The sequence below is a fragment of the Podarcis muralis genome, chromosome 4, assembly GCF_964188315.1.
Source record: "Podarcis muralis chromosome 4, rPodMur119.hap1.1, whole genome shotgun sequence".
Classification (NCBI taxonomy): Eukaryota; Metazoa; Chordata; class Lepidosauria; order Squamata; family Lacertidae; genus Podarcis; species Podarcis muralis.
The window spans coordinates 53,237,762-53,256,902 of NC_135658.1; the positions used below are offsets into that span (position 1 = coordinate 53,237,762).

The 19,141-nt window shown below is 43.1% G+C and overlaps 1 protein-coding gene across 2 annotated transcripts; it reads right to left on the reverse strand.

Annotated features, from left to right (window-relative positions):
* Positions 1-973: 973 nt before the first annotated feature.
* Positions 974-18,899, reverse strand: LOC114596048 (interferon alpha/beta receptor 2-like). Of its 2 annotated transcripts, none has more exons than XM_028727058.2 (12): positions 18,749-18,899; positions 14,687-14,783; positions 13,743-13,801; positions 11,191-11,232; positions 10,937-11,057; positions 9,716-9,787; positions 9,389-9,469; positions 7,614-7,786; positions 6,607-6,749; positions 5,166-5,328; positions 4,811-4,932; positions 974-3,979 (listed from the first exon to the last, which is right to left on the reverse strand). In XM_028727058.2, the coding sequence occupies exons 3-12, from the start codon at positions 13,783-13,785 to the stop codon at positions 3,251-3,253; spliced, it is 1,689 nt and encodes a 562-aa protein (XP_028582891.2). In that variant the 5' UTR covers positions 13,786-13,801; positions 14,687-14,783; positions 18,749-18,899; the 3' UTR covers positions 974-3,250. The 2 variants fall into 2 exon arrangements, with proteins under 2 accessions (XP_028582891.2, XP_028582892.2); XM_028727059.2 differs by lacking the exon at positions 18,749-18,899 and adding an exon at positions 16,415-18,703.
* Positions 18,900-19,141: the final 242 nt, after the last annotated feature.

Consider the following 19,141-nt stretch of genomic DNA (forward strand, 5'->3'; position numbering starts at 1 on the left):
ACAATGGAGGCCTGTGCCTTTTTAGGTGAAGTCAAACTGTCAAAAGGTTACAGCTGCTGCTGCTGTGGCTGTAGAGACCGATATGGGAGACACAGGTTTCATTGCAACTGGGGCAATGCAGGCGTCCGGTTGTGCTGCCGCAGAAGCACAATAAACAATAAAAGATGACTGGAGGCCTTACATTAAAACCACCTATATTAGTCATGAAACACATGCCTTGCGGTTAAACACTTGCATGCAGCTGTTAACAGAGAACACATCTAGTTTCCCCCATCTGCATTGCTTTTGTATTGGTTTCAGTATTATACTGCTTATTTCACCAAACACCATGGAAAAGTGATCATAAGCCCCCTTTAATTAAGGATATAGCTAGTGACCAGATTACTTTCTTGCTACAATTAACAATTAATTATTTTTATTAATATATTTCTAGCCCCCCCCCCCCTTCAGGGCAAGCCCTGATAATTAGACTGCAATTGACGTGGGCCTGTTTCTCAAATGTGCCTGCTTATTTCTATGTGGGCTTCCAACTGGCTTTCATTTTACTTGAACCACCATTTCAAAGCAACCCTGGGAGATTTGGCACACACTGCAGTATGAGGTTGAGTATTCCTACAGCTAAACCAGACCTTTGTCCATGTTATCTTATTGAAGCAAAGTCACATCTAGCCAAGCAAGCATGAAGGCTATGTGTAATGTGCAATGTCATAGAGTGTGGTATTCACTTGTGCTGACTGCATTGTATTATAACTATTGCTTACTATTTTGTTAAATACACAGACACAGGGCAATATCAAACTGTTTTACTCAGAGTTGGTCTACTGAAATTAATGAACATGGCTAAGTTAGGTCTATTCGTTTCAGTAGGTCTCCTCTGTGTAAAATTAGCTGTGCAACTCAGTTTTCCCAATAGATTAGCCCATGCCTTCCTCACAAAGGGTTATGTACCACAAGGAAAATGAAGTGGACAAAATAATTTCAGATTACTTTAGTAAAACTTATGTGCAAAGTGAGTACAGTTATGATACTTCAAGACATACAAAATTATTAATCCTTTAAAATAGGTACAGAGAAAATACATATAATACTGAGGTAACTGCAAGAACTTCCGCTGGGTAAGAAAATCTTCTGGCATTATTTTTCCTTAGTCCAGTTATGGCAAGAACTTCAACCTGCTCTTTCAAGTACTGGACAGCAGGTCTGCTCCCATGAAGCAGGCAATTGTTCTCAGAATGCTCAGAAATCACACAGAACATTGCAAGGAAGGGTGTTCCTCTTTCCCGCTGTGAAGGAATGAAACTCTTTAAACCATTTTGTGTCCTGTTTGGGGTTGTCAAAGAGTTTTAATTTGTTCTGACAAGGAGGATCAGAAGATCACAGAAAAGTCCACTGTTCAGTCCAAGAACCTGACATCTAAGAGGAAAATAAAACCTAAACACTATTGTAGAAGTCCCAAGAAATTACACAAAAGAGAAAGCAAAAAAGAAGTCTCCTGCCTTTCTGACTGCCCAAAATGTTGGGAGGATACATTTAAAATAACGCGTGCAAATAAAGCTTGCAAAGAATGCTAAAATGAAGAAAAATGCTAACAGGCTGCTATGCATCCAGACTCCAGGAACAGAAGATGCCAAACGCTGGCGTAGTTTAGGCCAGGTTTAGCTGGATGCTTTTTCCCATGTTGTTTTCATTTTCTGTAATGGTTAATGTTCAAGCTGTTTTAAAATAAGCCCTTCCTGTGCCTCTGCATGGAACATCTTCACAGTAACTGTTTAGAGAGCTGCTATACAAATCCCTTGAGCAAAAGTTACATTTGTTTTGCTCTAACTGTGTATGGCATGGCTATTCACTCCATGCCTTCTTGCCTTATTTATTTATAAACATGATTTATATACCACTGTATTATTAAAAAAATCACAGCAGTTTACAACAATATAAAAAAACCATACAGTAAAACAATAAAAAGTTAAAACCAAGTTAAGGCAAAAATAATTAAAAACAACTGTCAGTACAGCATTGTGGGGGATATACTCTTCAATTGCCTGCACAGGCCTGGTGGAATAGAAACATTTTCAACAGGCGTTTAAAAGTTGGCACAGAAGGCACTCCCTGAATCTCTCTTGGCAGAGTAGGACTGGGTTGATCACACTAAAGGCTCGCATTCGAGAGCCCACCACTAAGCTATACAGAAGTTGCCTGACCAGAAATAAGGCCAGTGGCTCCTGCCCACTTCAGGGACAATGTGGAGCGGACAAATGGTGACTAAACACATCTCTGCTCAAAATCTCTCTCCCCCTGCACAGAGTAGCTGCAACAAGCTTTTTAGACCCAACAAGGTTATAGCAGGGGCCCAGTACATTCATCATCCATCAGCTGTTATTTCTGTGTTCAACATGATGATCTTGCACAGTACGAAGAAGGCCGTAGTCTTGATTACAGAAATGGTGAGGGAAATGTCTTCACATTAAATGGTTTTAAACTTCTTGCAACTCAAGGGTGTTATGAAGATGGCAACATCCATTCCAGACCATTGCTACAATCAGATTCTCTAGAATGAGAAACTGATAAAAGATTATCACACTACGACAGGCAGGAAGAGTTCAAGGACAATAGTATACCTTTTTGCCTCCTTTCTAACCACATCGCTGGAGCAAAGGATCACACAGAACCGGTTTAAAACTTGCCAATAATATAAGGAAGGGTGAGAGTTACTTCATCCTCATAAAGCAAAACAGACATGGGTACAAATAGGACCAGTGAAAAAGGACAACTGAAGTGCATGTCCAAGTGTGAGTTGACAGATATTAAATGTGATGGCAGTAAACATTCCGGTTCACAAAATAAACTGAGGTATAGATAAAGGGCTATGAACCTTGGGGGTCTAAAAGGTCACTGGCAGGAAAACAGGAGAACCATTCTGGAACAATTACCAGCAAAGTGTTGTATCATGCCTAAGAACACTTGATGATCAAGTGCAATGGTTGATCATTGTAACAAGAGAAATTCATCCTCAAGACAGGCAAGGTCTCTGTTATTTTGGAAGACAATTAGTTCATGGGCTTGCCAAAAACCACTGAAGAGCATGCCATATTAATGCTACAGAAATTCAGAACAGCGCTTAATTTTCATATGTACTTGTACAATACTGATAGCATTAGACAGCAGATCCCACCCAGTCCCATGACATAGGAATACATTGTTTTACTGGAAGCTGAAAAATGCTAACTTGAGCATTCATTGATTCATCTTTGATTCATCTGCTCATGTATTCACCAACACAGTCCGTTTCTGAATCCGATGACTCACTTTCTCCAGACCCATTAGAATTTTGCCAGGAACAAGAGAGGTTATGAATGTCAGAGTTCTGCATTTCTAGCGCATCAGTGAAATGTTTCAGTTCAAATGCATCAGAAACACACAACTCTTTCGAGTCTGATGCATCCTCTTCGAAAGGGCTTAATGTTGCAGGAATGTCCATATTTTTGCCAGATATTCCTAGCACCACAGTATTTAAGTTTACGTTGGAACAGTTGCTACATTCCAGGTCTGGCTCATTAGCGGAGTCCACTTCAGGAGGATGATGAAATATTTGAATTGTTGGGCTTTCTTCTTTGCTAGTATCATTCTGAGGGTTTTCTGCTTCAGCATCTACAGGTCTAGGCATTTCACTTGTAGCAGATGAGCAGCCGATGAGCAGAAGCTTTTCTGTTTCATCATCCTGGGGGTCAGCTATTTTACTTGTAGTGGATGAGCAGTCTAGGGATGGTGGCTCTGCACTGTCCTCCTGCGAGCAGGACTTTGAAGTCTGCCCCAAAAAACTACGTGCAGTATATAAATCATCATTTCCAGCAATGCTTTCACTGTCTTCTTCATCGGAATTGTAGCCACATACTTTTTTTTTACTTTCTTGGGTGACCTGGACGGTGTGCACTTCTTCTGGTTCTGATTTAAAAAGGGAATAGTCTAATTTTGGCATGATGCTCTGAAAAGAAAAACAATTTTGAATTTAACAGATGGGAAAAATAAAATAGATGCCTTAAAAAAAGATGGGGGTGTGATACATAGTTGAATATTAATATTAATATTAATTGGATGTCTATAGTTTGGCATTAATTTCTGAAACCCTCCACAGATGTGAGAATCTTTTGGCTTTCATTGGGATTTGCTTCCATTTTCAATAAAGGGGTTTTTGTTGAAAAAGCCCTGAACAGTCTGGTTCCTTCTTCATTTATTTATTCCAGCTTTTTATGGTCTTGAGGCCAGTTACCTGGGACACAAGGCTAAATGTAAAAGTTGTGGTGCTGTTGATTACAAGTACAACAACAACAACAACAACAGAATATTCAAACACAATAAAACATCAAACATTAAAAACTTCCCTAAACAGGTCTGCCTTCAGATGTCTTCTAAAAGTCAGACATAGTAGTTGTTTATTTCTTTGACATCTTATGGGAGGCCGTTCCACAGGGTGTGCGCCGCCCCCGAGAAGGCCCTCTGCCTGGTTCCCTGTTACCTCACGTCTCGCAGTGAGGATCAAGTGTTAATAGGATAGTGAAACTGGTCAGATTATTTGTCCATCACTGACAGCAGCTCTCCAGGCAGAGAGGGCAAACTTTCATATCACCTGACCCTATGTAACTGGCATTGACCCTGGGACTGACCCTTAGGTCTTTTGAACAATGAATGTTTCATGAAAAGAAAATAGAAAATAAATAAAATTATACATACACACATACATACATACATGCATGCATACAGTACAGCTTATTAATCTATTTCTTTAAAAAAAAAAATCCGTCCCAAGGCTACATACCAAGACGCTTGGCCATTTCCTCCATCTTAAGCAAATAAAACCCGTTTTATACAGGACAAATGGAATGAGTACTACTGCCAACGACATTAATATGCCAAATAACGCTGGTAATATAATATGACCTGTAAGATAAAAAGAACGTGATTAAAGAACAGTGAATATGGGGGCTATTGTGAAACACTCTGGTTTTATTGGGCACACAGAGCACTAGATTACCAGAATTCATATAATTTTTTTTAAAACATTATTTGAAATACTAAAATCAATAATCTATTGTTAGTGGTTTTTTAATTAAGAAAATAATCATTTTAAATTCATTCTCTGCAACCCCTCCCCACCCCTTAACTCATTATACCTGATATATTATTGGAGCTGAGGATAAGGCATTTGGGGACAGACGGAGCGCACTGACTATTTAGACTTGTTTTCACATCAACAGCAATACAATAATTTGTATTGAAACTCAAATCTCCAATGACAGTGTGGAAACTCTCTTGTCTGGTTGTATTGACAACACGCTAGAAAAGAAGAAGAAAAAGACTGACAATTGAGTATGTCACATGAAGGGCAAATGCAAATATGAGGGCTGATGAAGTCTCACCTTTCCATGAGGTCAATACACAACCTTGCACACTCTTTTGCAGTCAAAGCCCAGCATCTGCAATATGGGGGGATAATTACACTAGCCTATGTCATGGGCTATTGTAAGGATACCTATGAAAATGTTTCCTAAAGTGCTCTGGAAATACAAAAAGCTATATATAAATAACATTATCATTTCTGTTCATCTGCTAAATATTTGCCTTGCCAATTCTTCTTGCAGCAACAGTGCAAAGGCACAGCAATACCAACGTAGCCTCCAGCCTTTGGACTCTGCTGGTTTAGCTGCTGCTATGCCCAATCCTAAAGCACTGGCATGGGAAGTGGTCTACCCTACTAATCCAAAACATCTCAGTCCAGCAATTCCTTCTGGTCTATCTGAATGTCAACAGCCACTGAAAGGGCAAAATATGGGGAGCTGCCCACTCCATTGAAGTGAATGGGTGAAACCCACCCAGACAGGAACTCTAGGCCTGCCTTGGAGGATAGACAGGGCTATGGATCAGGAAGCAGAACCATTAAGTTTGGATATACCTGAACTAGAAACAGAAATAGCAGCTTTCTTACAGATGAAGTGAATTACCGTATTTTTTGCACCATTGTGTGCACCGGACCATAGGGCGCACCCAGTTTTTAGGGGGGGAAATCAAGAAAAAAAATCTTTCCCCCCCCCAGCCCCAAAGAGCAGCATACAGGCTCCGCACAACCTCTCCCTGCCGGAAGGGTTGCGCGCGGCTATGGCACAAGCCAAGGCAGCGAGCAGGATGGATCCCACTCGCTGTTTTGGCTTCCTCTTTAGCCCCGTGCAGCCTCTCCTTGCCGGGAGACGCTGCGCAGGGCTTTCCTGGCTTTCCTGGGAGGTGGGGGGATTCCCTCACCTCTCCCAAAAGCCCGCAGAAGCCATGGAACCCCTTTAAAGAGATTGTGGCTTCTCCTGGCATTCTAGGAGGTGGGAGAAGGAACTGATGCGGCCAGTCAGTCCCTTCTCCCTCCTGTGGAAAAGCTCGCAAGAGCGCATGGAGCTTGTGTGCGGCTCTTGGGGGCATTTCCCGCCTGCCTCCCCCCTGCATTCGCTCCATAGGACGCACACACATTTTCCCTTGCTTTTTAGGAAGGAAAAAGTGCGTCCTATGGTGCGAAAAATACGGTAATTTTGATACTGTCTACCATTTCCCTTTAAATCATAAGCAACCAACCTTTTCCTTGACATTGTCTCTTATCAATGTGACCGTATAATCAAGCTCTTGGTATACATGAAGTAATGAGGCTGAAAGTTTCACTGTCACATTTGCGCAGCTTGGACAAGCAGAGATATCGAACTGGGGTGGTGTTAGGCATGCTGTTGAACAAAGAAAGGAAGAAAAGAAGGAATCAATGTGATTGCCCTAGAGAAATTAATGAAATTACAATCCAATGCACTACTAACTTGGACATAAGATCTCAAATGAAATGATACAACTTTCTCCCAGGTATGCTTCGTTCAGATTTAAGGCTAAATAGGTACGGCGGGGCTTCTATCGATTAGAAATTTCCCCAAACCGACCTTTAAGCCTCTTAACTTGTTGGCCTTCAACCTTCTTTGATCCTCATTTCTGCTCCGGAAAGCCTGCTCTGAATACGGCACCTAGTCCTGTGTTCTGATCTTAGTGTGGTGTAGCTTGCCATTCATTCCATTGAACTGCAAGAGGATGCCCATAGAGAGCTGGAGATAAAGCTTGTCAGGACCTCGAGACCTCTTGGCACTTAAAGAACAATGATCTAAATCACTGAAAATAATACACTGAAGAAGGAGTGAGTCTTGGGGGTTTGGGGGGCTAGAATTGCATGAGGTTGCTGGTGCCAGGGCTCTGCATCCTCTGGCACCAGGGGGCGGTGAGCAGGCGGAGGCGGGGCTGGCGCACGTCCCGTGGGCGTGGTGCACTGTTCGCAGTGGGAGGGTACGCGGCACGTGTCCGGGGGGGGCAGCCATGATGGTACCCCCCTCTCCCATGGTGCCAGTGGTAGTGCGTTCCCCCCGCCCCCTTCCTCCGCCCGTGGGGCAGGGCAGTGACTGCTTTGGAGACTGCTGGGAGATGACCTAGTGGGGGTTGACAACTGGCCTCTACCTTCTGCCTTGGCCAGTGTGAAACCTGTGTCGTTGACAAGGACTTATAGGAAGCATAAGGCATGTGCTTCAAACATAAATAAGGAGCAAATTACTTACTGTCAGCATATGGACTGAACTGAATAGCTGAATAATGTACTCCACTTTCTGTGACCTGATCCACTACAATTATGTATGCCTTGCAGGGATCTGTAAACTCTTTTGTCAAGTTACAGAATGAACGTGTGATATTGGAACACTCTGCGACAATCTTCATATTCGGTCTGGGATAACTGTAAATGGAAACAAGAAGGAGCCAATCAGTACTTCCCAACTGGATATAAAGCAGAAATTCAAAAGCGTCACATGAAAGTTGTCCAGAATGCCGGAGTGAGATATTTATTTACTCACCCTCATCCCCTAATTTGATATGAAGTGTCCCATTCTGTGAGAAGGATGTCAGTGCAAATGTACATTTGGTGACTTTTCAAATATAGTGGTACCTTGGGTTAAGTACTTAATTCGTTCCGGAGGTCCGTTCTTAACCTGAAACTGTTCTTAACCTGAAGCACCACTTTAGCTAATGAGGCCTCCTGCTGCTGCCGTGCCGCCGGAGCACGATTTCTGTTCTCATCCTGAAGCAAAGTTCTTAACCTGAGGTACTATTTCTGGGTTAGCAGAGTCTGTAACCTGAAGTGTATGTAACCCAAGGTACCACTGTATATGCTTATTTTTCATATGTAGTCTATTTCTGAGATTCACCCCCCTTTTCATTGTTGAGAATAACTAGGTTTTTTTAGCAACTATAGCTAATCTACCATCTTTCATTGCTTTTTTTAGTCCATGTGACAGTGAGAGGAGCCAAAGGAAGCAGGACTGAGGAGGAAGCAGGGCCATGGCATGATCCCTCCGTGAAGTCATGGAGGAGCTTCCAGTTGTATTTGCATCAACAAGCTCCTCCAATTGGTTGTTAACCCTGACATGACTCCCGGCTGTGTGGGGTAGAGTCGTGTACTGCTGTTTCATCCAATGCCTAAGCCACTACTACTCACATGCTGTAACCAATAAAAGTTGTGGCCTAATTTTGCCCATTAACCTAAAATAATGTGTCTGTGTGTCTTATTATAATCCTATGTGAGTGGAGGGTCCTCAACTCACAAATGCTTTCTTTGGACTCCTCTACTGCCACCTCTAGTGATGAGAAAAGGGCAGAGGGCTGTATTTGTGGGTGGGCAGAGTGAGAGAGATGGCTTTCAGGTCTGTGGGAAGGCAATTCCTCTCTTAGCGTGCAGATGACTCAATATTTATCCAGTTTATGGGTGCATATCCCCAGCCAAAACAAAGGTCTTGTCTATCTCTAGAACCAAGTTGTTGACCTTTTTTTACCCCAGGAAATAAACTGCCCACAGGGGCCAGATTAAAAGGCCCTCAAAACAGACTTTGGACATGCCTGGATACGACAATGTAAGACTCTAAGGCAAATAGAGGTGTATCTTTTTCTCGTGCTGCACCACTGGGACTTTGGCTCCAGACAAGACTGAACACTATGGTTCAAGTTAGTCCTCTAGGCTGCAGTACTTCCTGAGTATTGTCAGCTGGACCCAAAGCCAACCCTTGTGTACCAGGCCACATTAAGGCATAGCCAAGGACCGAAGAACCTGGGGCGCTCCACATGCTGTGGAATGTCAACTCTCATCAGCCCAAGCCCACACAGCAGATGGTACAGAATGATGGGTGTTTGAATTGAGCAAGATGTGGAGGGCCTCAGGTTTGCTGCCCTTGCCCTAGCCTCGGAGTCTGCGTCTCAGCCCCTGCATCTCATCTTGTGTGAGGACTGTGCCTAGTTCCTACATATTGCCTTGGATCTCAACATCTGCTTGCCTTTGAGTGCTTACCGGTCTGTGCCTCTTTTGGACCATGCACCAGCTGGACAAACGGCCAGTTCTCCAGATACTGGAGCCTCATTTTGCTGGGACCTGGCAAGAAGGAGAAGAGAGGGTGTCTGTCAGAAGCAAGTTCCCAGGGGAGAGCAACCCCCAATCATAATTTCTTTTCCAGGAGCAGCTACCAGTTGCTCCTAGAATTCAATTACTTGTGCTTCCATTCAGAAACATGTTAGATTTCCCCTGGGAATTTGCCCCAAAGTTTGCCCTGATTGGGGAAATGTCACAAGGACAAACATATACGTACAAGTACTGACTACTAAAAGATGCCTTACTTACTTGGACTTACTGAAAGAAGAATCATGCACCTGGTTTCTTCCCGCTGATTTTGATAGCCAAGGACAAACTGAGCTTTCAAAGGGGAGAGAAGCATATTGGAGGATTAATTTATTGTTATCTGTCTCCTGTGAGGAACTCTGTAGGAAGATCAACCCGTGACTCTTCCCTTATGTTAGTTTATGTGCAAATCAGATAATGTGCTTTGTTAATTGACCAAACAGAGGGGTGTTTGCTTCCTAATGGCTAAATGCTGTCACCTCACCCAAGTCCAGGTCTTACCTTCCTGAGAACTATGAGGCAGACTTGAGTAACAGCTGGTTATTATAGCTGCATCAATAGGAAACACAAACCTGAAATGGCTGTTCTCCTATGAGGCCTCAGCACAGCTTGATACCTAAATAACAGTTAACGCAGCCTCATGTGAATGTCTGGTTCTGGATCTTTTCTATCTTGTTTCCATGCTGACCATTTCAAGACTGCTGTCTTAAGACTGCAGTCAGATACCCACTTGCCTGGGACTCTCATTGCAGTGAGACTGACTTCTGAGAAGACGTAGAAAGGATAGCACTGCAGGTCTATTGCAGCAAGACCAACAAAGAGTCTTGTAACATTTTGGAAACTAAGTAAATTACTATGGGATAAATTTTCATGACTGAGAAGCCACTTTACCAGAGGCATCAAATGCCGGCTCAGCTACCAGTCAGATGTGGAAACAGACCCAATCTAGCCCCACCTGTTGTTCCAAACTGGAGTTGTCACAGCAACAAAACACAATTTTCCTGCCCCTTACCCCACCTTCCACCCTAGCTGCTGAAATCAATGGGACTCTGGATGTGGTGTGGCTTTGTCACTCTGCCAAGCCCCCCCCCCCATTATTGCTGCTAATTTGCATCCATCAAAGCTTGGCTTGACTTAGCACGTATTGCACTTAATGATCATGTGACCCCACATGTGCAGGTTTCCCCCTCTACAGCCATGTGTATATATATCTTCTGAGGATAATAGTTCATGCCTCTGATAAAGTGGAATGCAGTCTGCAAAATCACATGCCATATCAAATCTGTTAAGTCTTTAAGCTGCCAGACGACTCTTGGTTTCTGTTCTTCATATGACAGGACCTTAACTAGATACATCCAAACCAATAATGCTCTTGTACCATATATCAGTCATTCATAATAATTTACAAAACGTGGGGATATATTTTAGGAAAAGCATAGGTACCTTCTCTCTTTATACATCACATTGTAGCATGTGGCTGTCCCTGTATTATTTCCAGCTTCCCATGTTAAAATGTACTCAAAATCCTCTGCCATCATTTTCAGCTTGAGTTCAGCAGATGTTTCTTGTGGGGCAAAATAGAATGTACAAAGTTTATCAATCACACGTGATGAAATAGCTGTGTATCTTGCTGCTCATTCCCAACAAAATACAATGTGAACCTGGCAGCAAATGTTAAGTACTTTGAAAATACTTACCAATTAAATTGCACAGAGCAGAAATCAGAGCACCGATGTACACTATAAATTAAAACAATATATATATATGAGGGGAGGAATAAAATCTGTTCAATGTCGAAAACATACATAACACTGTTTGTATGCCGAGTGGAATGTACTTCCTGGGAAAAGAACTCAAAAGACAAGATTTGTTGCTATCTCTCCAAATGGAGGTGGAAGTGGACTTTTGGAGAAGTTTGAAAATGTGTGTTAAGTCAGGGCGACCTTGGGCAGGGCTAGTCTCCTCTATTCCCCCTCTCCTCCTCTATGGCTCCTAGTTCTAAGCAATCTATACTCCACCTCCTTCCAACCCCACATTTCAATCTTTCTCCTTCCTAGTTTTTACAACTCCAATTGTGTCCAAAGTATTTCAAGTCTCTATATATGCAGCTATCGATATAAACCATGCCAAGTAAGTACAATGTAAATTAGCACAATTTGTTCTGCAGGTTCAAATTTCTGCTTGTGTGGACCATGGGGAGGTGGTTGTTGTTGCAATCAGAGCAGACAGATCCCACCCACAAAGAAGTAATAGAGCTTCTGCATGGGGACCCCCATAGCTGGTTGGGGTGAGAACATGCGCAGCATCTGCTCAGATAGGGCGAAAAGTATACACCCAGTGTGGTGTAGTGATTAAGAGCAGTGGACTCGTAATCTGGTGAACTGGGTTCATGTCCCCGCTCCTCCACATGCAGCTGCTGGGTGACCTTGGGCTAGTCACACTTCTCGGAAGTCTCTCAGCCCCACTCACCTCACAGGGTGTTTGTTGTGGGGGAGGAAGGGAAAGGAGATTGTTAGCCGCTTTGAGACTCCTTAAGGGGAGTGAAAGGCGGGATATCAAGTCCAAACTCTTCCTCTTCTTCTTCATACATATCTATGAGTTGCTAGTGCTAAGTCAGAACCCTTAAAAGGTGGTGGCCTTTCTCCTTCCCCAACATCACACTTGTAACAGAAGACTTGCTAAATATTGGCCTTTCTGCTACTTTCTGTTTAGCTTCATGCTGCCAGATGGTTGTTAGGGTCCTTCACCAAAAGCTGTTTTGCCTTACTCATTTTACTGTTCCTATTTAATCATATGGACCAACAACCCTAGATTTTGAAGAATTATCTCTGTCTGTCATCAATGCTTTAAAACAGGGTAGATGTGCTTTTGAGAAAGTTGCTGAAAGGGGTTACAACGGATGAGATACTCAAAGGATGGTCAAAGTGTGGGGAAGAGGAATTTTAGTCTGACAGGGTGTAAATAAATATGGGTAGCGCTTTAGTGAAATGATCTCCATTTCTAACTATAGTATCTCTATATACAAAGTTTCCTGTTTATTATCTGTAGGACGGCACATATCACATTTAATTTATAGGATATTTTCATACCAGTTCTCCATTTGTTGATATGTATTAAACAATATATTGATCCTCCAAGCAGTATTTTTTGGAAATGGCACACAAATCACCAAAAAACAAAGATCCAGTGCAATATATGTTAAAGCCTGATTTGAACATGCCCTTCCTTTTCCTCATTCTTTTTGCAAAAAGAAACATCATAAACAGGTGTAAACAGCATTGGCTAAGAGGACTATGTGAACCAGAAGCAGGACTGCAGATCTATTTAGATGGGACTTTTTACCTTTATACTATCAGTACTGCAGTGGATCTCAATTTGAAGTACACCTTTAACAGCAGTGTTAATTCTGCCAGTCCACAGAATCAAAGGGCAATAAGTGCTGTGTCACCTCAGGGGCTGAGGCCACCATCCCACAAAGCCGTGTTGCGTTTGCTTAAAGAGGAGAACTGTGCATACAGCTGAAGGCGCCATTTAAGTTTATACTACAACTACATACAAAAATGAGCAGGGAAACTAGCTGGGAAGTTCAGCTGTGAAAGTAGTTGCATTAAAATCACAAAATACACCTCCCAAAAAGAGGTGCAACCACCTTATTATGTCACTCATCTGTAAGACTGCAACATAATTAATTGAAACAGGAGAGGAGGGTCATTGGCTCTAATTCGTCAGATGGAGAATGCTTCTGCCTAACATAGCTCATACTGCAGTAAAATTACTTAAGTCTCTCTTATATTATTTTAACAAGAGAAAGTCCAAAAACTGACAAAGAATGGCTAAAACGCCTTTCAAAAACAGGAATGCCATTGTTGCAGGACTCCTGACACAGCCGTGATGTTACAGGTGTTTCCTTGTGGTTTCAAGCAAAAACCACAAATTTAGTGAAACTTGCTTCTGAGTAAACACGCACAGGATGAGGCTGCACATTCCTTAGGTGTATCCCACTGACCTAAATGGAATTTTTCAATGCTTAGTTTTGGCTTCGTGATTCCATCTCTTTTAGTGACTGAACACAAGTACATTTTCCCTTTATGTCAAGAGACTCAGGCAGTCTCAATGTATTTTCACTTCTTGGTGAAAGTTGTCTTCACTGAGCCATCTATTTATTTGGCAAAGAAAAAGAACCTGTAGCTGAGACAAGAAAGGAGGGTTGGGAGCCTAAACTATTAAATTATTTCTAGACTGAACTCACCAAATTTGTAGAAATGTAGTGGTCCCATGAAAAATGCCATCATAGTTTAAAACCGTATCCTAGAAGCAGGAAGAGCACAAACAAACAGGATGCAGATGCATTTAAGATCAATGAGGGGCAGTACAAAGCTTAGAATACAAAGAGGATCTTCAAATTTTAAAAACAGGCATTCAGGCAGGCAGTAAAACAAGCTTTCTGCTCTGTACGAGACAGAGTTCTTTTCTGCTTACAATGGGAAACAGCTTTTTTGATGAATTCTGAGAGCACACTAAAGGATCCTCTTTCTTCTGTTTACAGTCTAGTGTATTAGCAAATCATAAGTACAGTTCCCTGAAAGAGCTTGTACAATATCTGCAGAATAAGTGTGTGGCGCAACCACAGGTGCAGAGTCAGCAAGTTCAATGGTTTGCTTTCCATGTCTAAACTTACAGCAAGTCTAAGGATATGGGGGCAAAGTCTCCAACCTTCTCTCCTTTTGGAGGGGGGGGTGTTAAAATTACCCTTACACAGTTTTCACTTAATACTCACCTTCAGCCATGATTGGGAGGGCCAAAAGGTGGACCTAACCCGATGGCGGCAGCATCACCACCAAATATCAGAATGGTGTGGAGGCAGGTGGAGGTCAGGGTTGTGCAGGAGCCCTGCCAGAAACATCTTATTGTTTCCATTTGCGTACCTCCACAGCCGTAGCCTTGCTACTCCCCTGCTTTGCCCTAGTACCAGGCAGTGATGCTGCTGCTGGGAGGCCAGGCCCACAACAGCTCACCTCCCTGTTGGCTACTCCTGGATTCAACTGAGTAAATTTGTTATTGGGAAAATGGCAGAAGTTGAGAATCAAATTTATTTGGCAAAGAAGAAGCAGGAGTCTCTGAAGGCAGCTCAAACAAGAAGCAAATGAAGTGATGGGGACCCAAAGAGCTAAATTCTTTCTATGTATAACTCACCAGGTTTGCAGAAATGCAGTGGTCCCATGGAAAGTGCCATCATAGTTTAAAATCACATCCTACTGGGTGATCCCTACTGCTGACGTAACTCTTGCATCTGCAATCAAATGAAACACTCTTCAGATAAAAACAATGTTCAGCCTGAACGGTTAACACTAAAATACAGCGTAACATCTTTAGTCTGACTTCTCAGGAGGCAAAGTTACTGTCAGGCTTGGAGTATTCTTGTACACACAATACAGTTTGGGATTTTCCTTAAACAGGTACTCCTTTGTCAAATGGGAAATCAACCTTGTGCCTATTCCCTTCATAGGGTTCAGGAACAGCTTGAAACACAGCATGTAAAAATAACCAACGAAACTGGACAACAGGTAAACACATCCATATTCAGAAAGAATATTAGGTCATTAACTATGGTTAAGCAAATGGTCCCGTACATGGTATGTCATATGTGCTAGCTCAGCTCTCCTGCTTTACTCCTCATTCAGTCAAGTGAGAATACAAACTATGGTGTTACTGGCTTTGTGTTACTTTTGAACCAGCACTTGTAGTTCTTTCCAAACCATGATCTGACACTAAGCTTTGTTCTTGGCTTCTGAATGTTGATTTGCTTGTGATAAATAAATCTCAAGCACGGCTTTAGATGTGGTTTGTGATCCTACTCATTTAAGGAAGAAAACAGAAGTGCTCTATTCACCGGCATGGAGCTTGTGCACAGAGTTTATTTAATCATAGTTAATGGCTTAGCATGACATCTAAATTCAGCCCATATGATAAACAGGTAATCTTTTACTGCTGTCAAGTGCTGCAACTGCTGACACACAGCAAGCTGCAACACCTGTTAACTGCAGCTACACCATCATGCAATTCCTGGGAAAGACTGAAGTGGCAAAATAAATGTTTGTCTCTCTCTCCCCTGAACTGTTCCTAGCTAGAAGCATAGTCCAGTTTTAAGTTAGCTGTACATGTGTGTAGATTCCTTAGACAACCCAAGTGTGTGCAGGAATGTTTTCTCTCTTTCTGTGAAGTTGTGAGAAGGGAGAAATTCCACACTCCTCCATTCTTTCATCAATGCAGCTAGACTTGGTTCCAGAATCCCTCCTGCCACTGCAAATCCCTTCCCTAATCTGAGACTAAGCCAAATTGGGGGGGGGGGGGATATCTACCGCATGATTGTATCCTGACCCTTAACTTGCTTTGCCCTTTGCTGGTATGCTAGTAGATATGGTAAGGGAGACTCTCTGTTGTGCATTTTTTTTTTAACTAGCTGACTTTTCTAATAATCTGAGCACCCTGGATTGTGTAAACACCATTTTAAATATCATTTGTGGATGCACCCTGACAAAAGCTTTGTCCTCTAAATCAGCCAGTCCCATTTTCTTTTTAAATCTGATCAGTGAATGACCCCCACATTAAGAGAAGTTAGTAATTGCAGCATAAACTACACCTGCTCATATTTTGATGTCTGCAGAAGCATATTACGAAAGGAAGATGTCTAATCTCTGCTTCAGATGTCAGAGAGAAAGAAGGCAGGGAGCATTTGGAGATTTCTCTCTCCATCGACCTTCCACCATTCAAATCTCTTCAGCCTTAATACAATTGAGCTGCATCTCAACACTTCTAGCATAAGCTATTTCTACAGATATCCCTTCTACTACAAAATGAGTCCTGTCCTCTGTTTGAGACTACACTTAAGAAGGCATCAAATTAATTAAACACCAAGCTTACCTTTAAAAACTTTCACATGAGATGCTTGGTATAAGGTTGAAAGCATCAGGAAAATACCCTGGTTTCTGGTGAAACTCACACATCTAAAGACAATACTGTAATGTTTAAGTAATCACCATTTCCCTTTCACAAGAAGAGACATAACAGGAAGTGAGTGGCAATGAAACCACAGGGCCTCAATTTTGAGTACAGTAAACACATTTAAAATTGCACTATATGTCTTCCTTTCACATGACAAGCCAACAGCCCCTTGAGGCAAAAGGAATTGTGGTCCCTTCCAACTCTATAATTCTATGATTTTGTGAATATAGAGATTGAACGAAGAAAGCTGTATATTTCAAAAATCTCTGTAACGACTTTTAGGATTAAATTAAGCATGATGGTAGTTGCCATGTTTTCTCATTCACATAAAGCAGAGATAGGGATCCAGGCAATGGCCACTCTGCCAGGAGGGCAGGGCCATAATGTCAGGTGAGATAACTTCCTTCACACAATGGCCTGAATTAAAACCAGCCCACAAAATAAAAATTCAGCCATGCAGGAAAGATGCTGAATACAAGCTTCTCTTCCCAAGGAACAATCCAATGCTCACTTAAAGCATCTCAATTTTTTCCTTTGCAATGACAACTTTGCCTGTGCCACATCTGACAGCCTATATGACATTAAGTGTGGGTAAGGTGACCATGGCTTAAGGAAAACAGATTCCTAGACCTAACAAGGCACAAAGGCCAGAGGATCTACACTGTTAACATAAAATTCACACAAGATTCACTGACGTCTTCCCATTAGTGCAGGTCCATAGGTAAGTAGCATGATGCACAAAAACCAATAAGGTCCTTCCCAGCCTTTTAGCATAGCTATCCATCCACCAGATTTTTAATGCCTTCCCAACTATCAGCGAAGGGGGAAATGGGGGCAGCCCCCAAAATCAAAGAGAGAGAGAGAGAGAGAGAGAGAGAAACATGGTACTGTACTGAAAAATCCATCTTATTTCAAATAATAACAAATTAAAATGCCTCACACATTTGGTTGAATTAAAACAATTAAAACAATTAAATTAATTAACAATTAAAACAATTAAAATGCCTCACACATTTGGTTGATGACAACCTTCTTCAGCAGCAGAGATTAAGGTTACCATGACAAGCTAACTTCTGTTTAGCCTTCTTCAGGCATTTTGGGCAAACATATGTGGGAGAAGGCTTGGGAAGCACATGCAAACCCTGTCTCCAAATCTCTGCGCGCACCCACAGCCCTTCAGACCTTCCTGTGTTGCAAAGAGAGGTCTGAATGCTTGAACCCTGATAAGGCAGAGTTTGCCAAGATGATTCTAAGCGTCTTCATCTGAACATATGAGGATGTTTGGGGAATGGATTGTGTGTGTGTGACCTGTTCCTTCCTCATTATCCGCCCATGGGCAAATACCAGACTAGAATTTCTGTTGTCAGCAGAACCTTAATCTTATACCCCTGAAGAAGGCTGTCAACAAGCAAAAGGCTTGGGCACAATTATTACTTGATAAAGATTCATTTTTCAATACTGTTTCCAGGCTTCTTTTTTTCCTTTTGGATTGCTAGCACAGCCAGAATTTGCATAGAAGCTAAGCCACACTTGCTAATAGAATAAGAGACTTCTTTAATACCAAATATATGAGCCATCTTGTGGCTTCATCCTAGCAGTGAGGTCCAATGCCCTTACTAGCACGTCTGCCTTTCAAACTTAAGCTCACTGAAACCCACTGAAATTAATGGGCTTAAAAACAACAAATAATCTTCTAGGAGGGACTGTTTCTTTGCTTCTTACACAGATTTTACACCTTGCCCTTCCCTCATTATAGGTCAGGGCAGCTCACAAAACAGAATACAATACAAAATCCAGAGAGACTTTAAACACAAGCCAGCAACCACAAATAACCAGCATCTGGATGGATCATCATCATTAAGGCTTCAGCTCAGGGGATCAGCCCGTTTATTTCAGCGGCCATTTCCTTCGGAAACGGGTCTCCCCAAGGAGTTCAAGCTGAGTCCTGCGTGGGAGCACTAAATGGGCGCCCGTTTCGTCCCGCAAGGCGGAGCTAGACGACGCATGAGCGCCGCCATCCCTCGCTAACTTCCTTCCCTCCTTCCCCTTCCTCGCCAGCCTGCGAGGCCAGCCGAGCTGTGCGAGGGTCGGCGGAGGAGCCCGGCTTGTCCCGGCCTCCACCGCCTCGCCGAGAAGCTCCAGGCTGCGCGGGGGACCCGCCGAGGCGCAGCCCCAGCCCGACCCCGCCAGCCTCGCTTCCCCCGCGGACACTCGGGCGCCTCGTCCTCGCCTGCCTCCTTCGAAGTGGCTCACCTGGCCGCGCCCGAGCGCCCCGCCGCCTGCGCCGCTGCAGCGGCCGAGCCCCCGAAGCTCTCCTCCAGGCGGACGCCATGTCGCTCGCTCGGCAGCCGAGGCGCCTCCGCCGAATCCGAAAGCGAAAACAAAGGGGTCGGGCCGTCAGGGGGGGAAGGCGGGCCTTTGTCTGCTCTGCTTGTAGGGGGGACGGGACTGACTGGGGCCTGGTTGGAAGGAAGGGTGGGTCTTTGTTAAATTCTTCCTGCTGTGTTCATCCCCCTGGAAAAAGCCAGCTTAGTTTAGCGGTCAGGTTTGTAAGAGGTTGAGCGACCATTTTTAATGCACACCCTGCTTGCGAGTAACGTTTGAACGAGGTGGTGCGTGTCTTGCTCCTGTTCCCTAGCATCTCTG

What these genes read in the sequence shown, in the direction of transcription:
- LOC114596048 (XM_028727058.2), bottom strand. Translation starts at nt 13,785, where the DNA reads ATGATGGCATTTTTCATGGGACCACTACATTTCTACAAATTTG. An exon ending in TCCAAAAGAGGCACAGACCG is followed by an intron (nt 7,787 to 9,388) that starts GTAAGCACTCAA and finishes TTCCATTTACAG; the next exon opens with TTATCCCAGACCGAATATGA. An exon ending in GAGACAATGTCAAGGAAAAG is followed by an intron (nt 5,329 to 6,606) that starts GTTGGTTGCTTA and finishes CTTCTTTTCTAG; the next exon opens with CGTGTTGTCAATACAACCAG.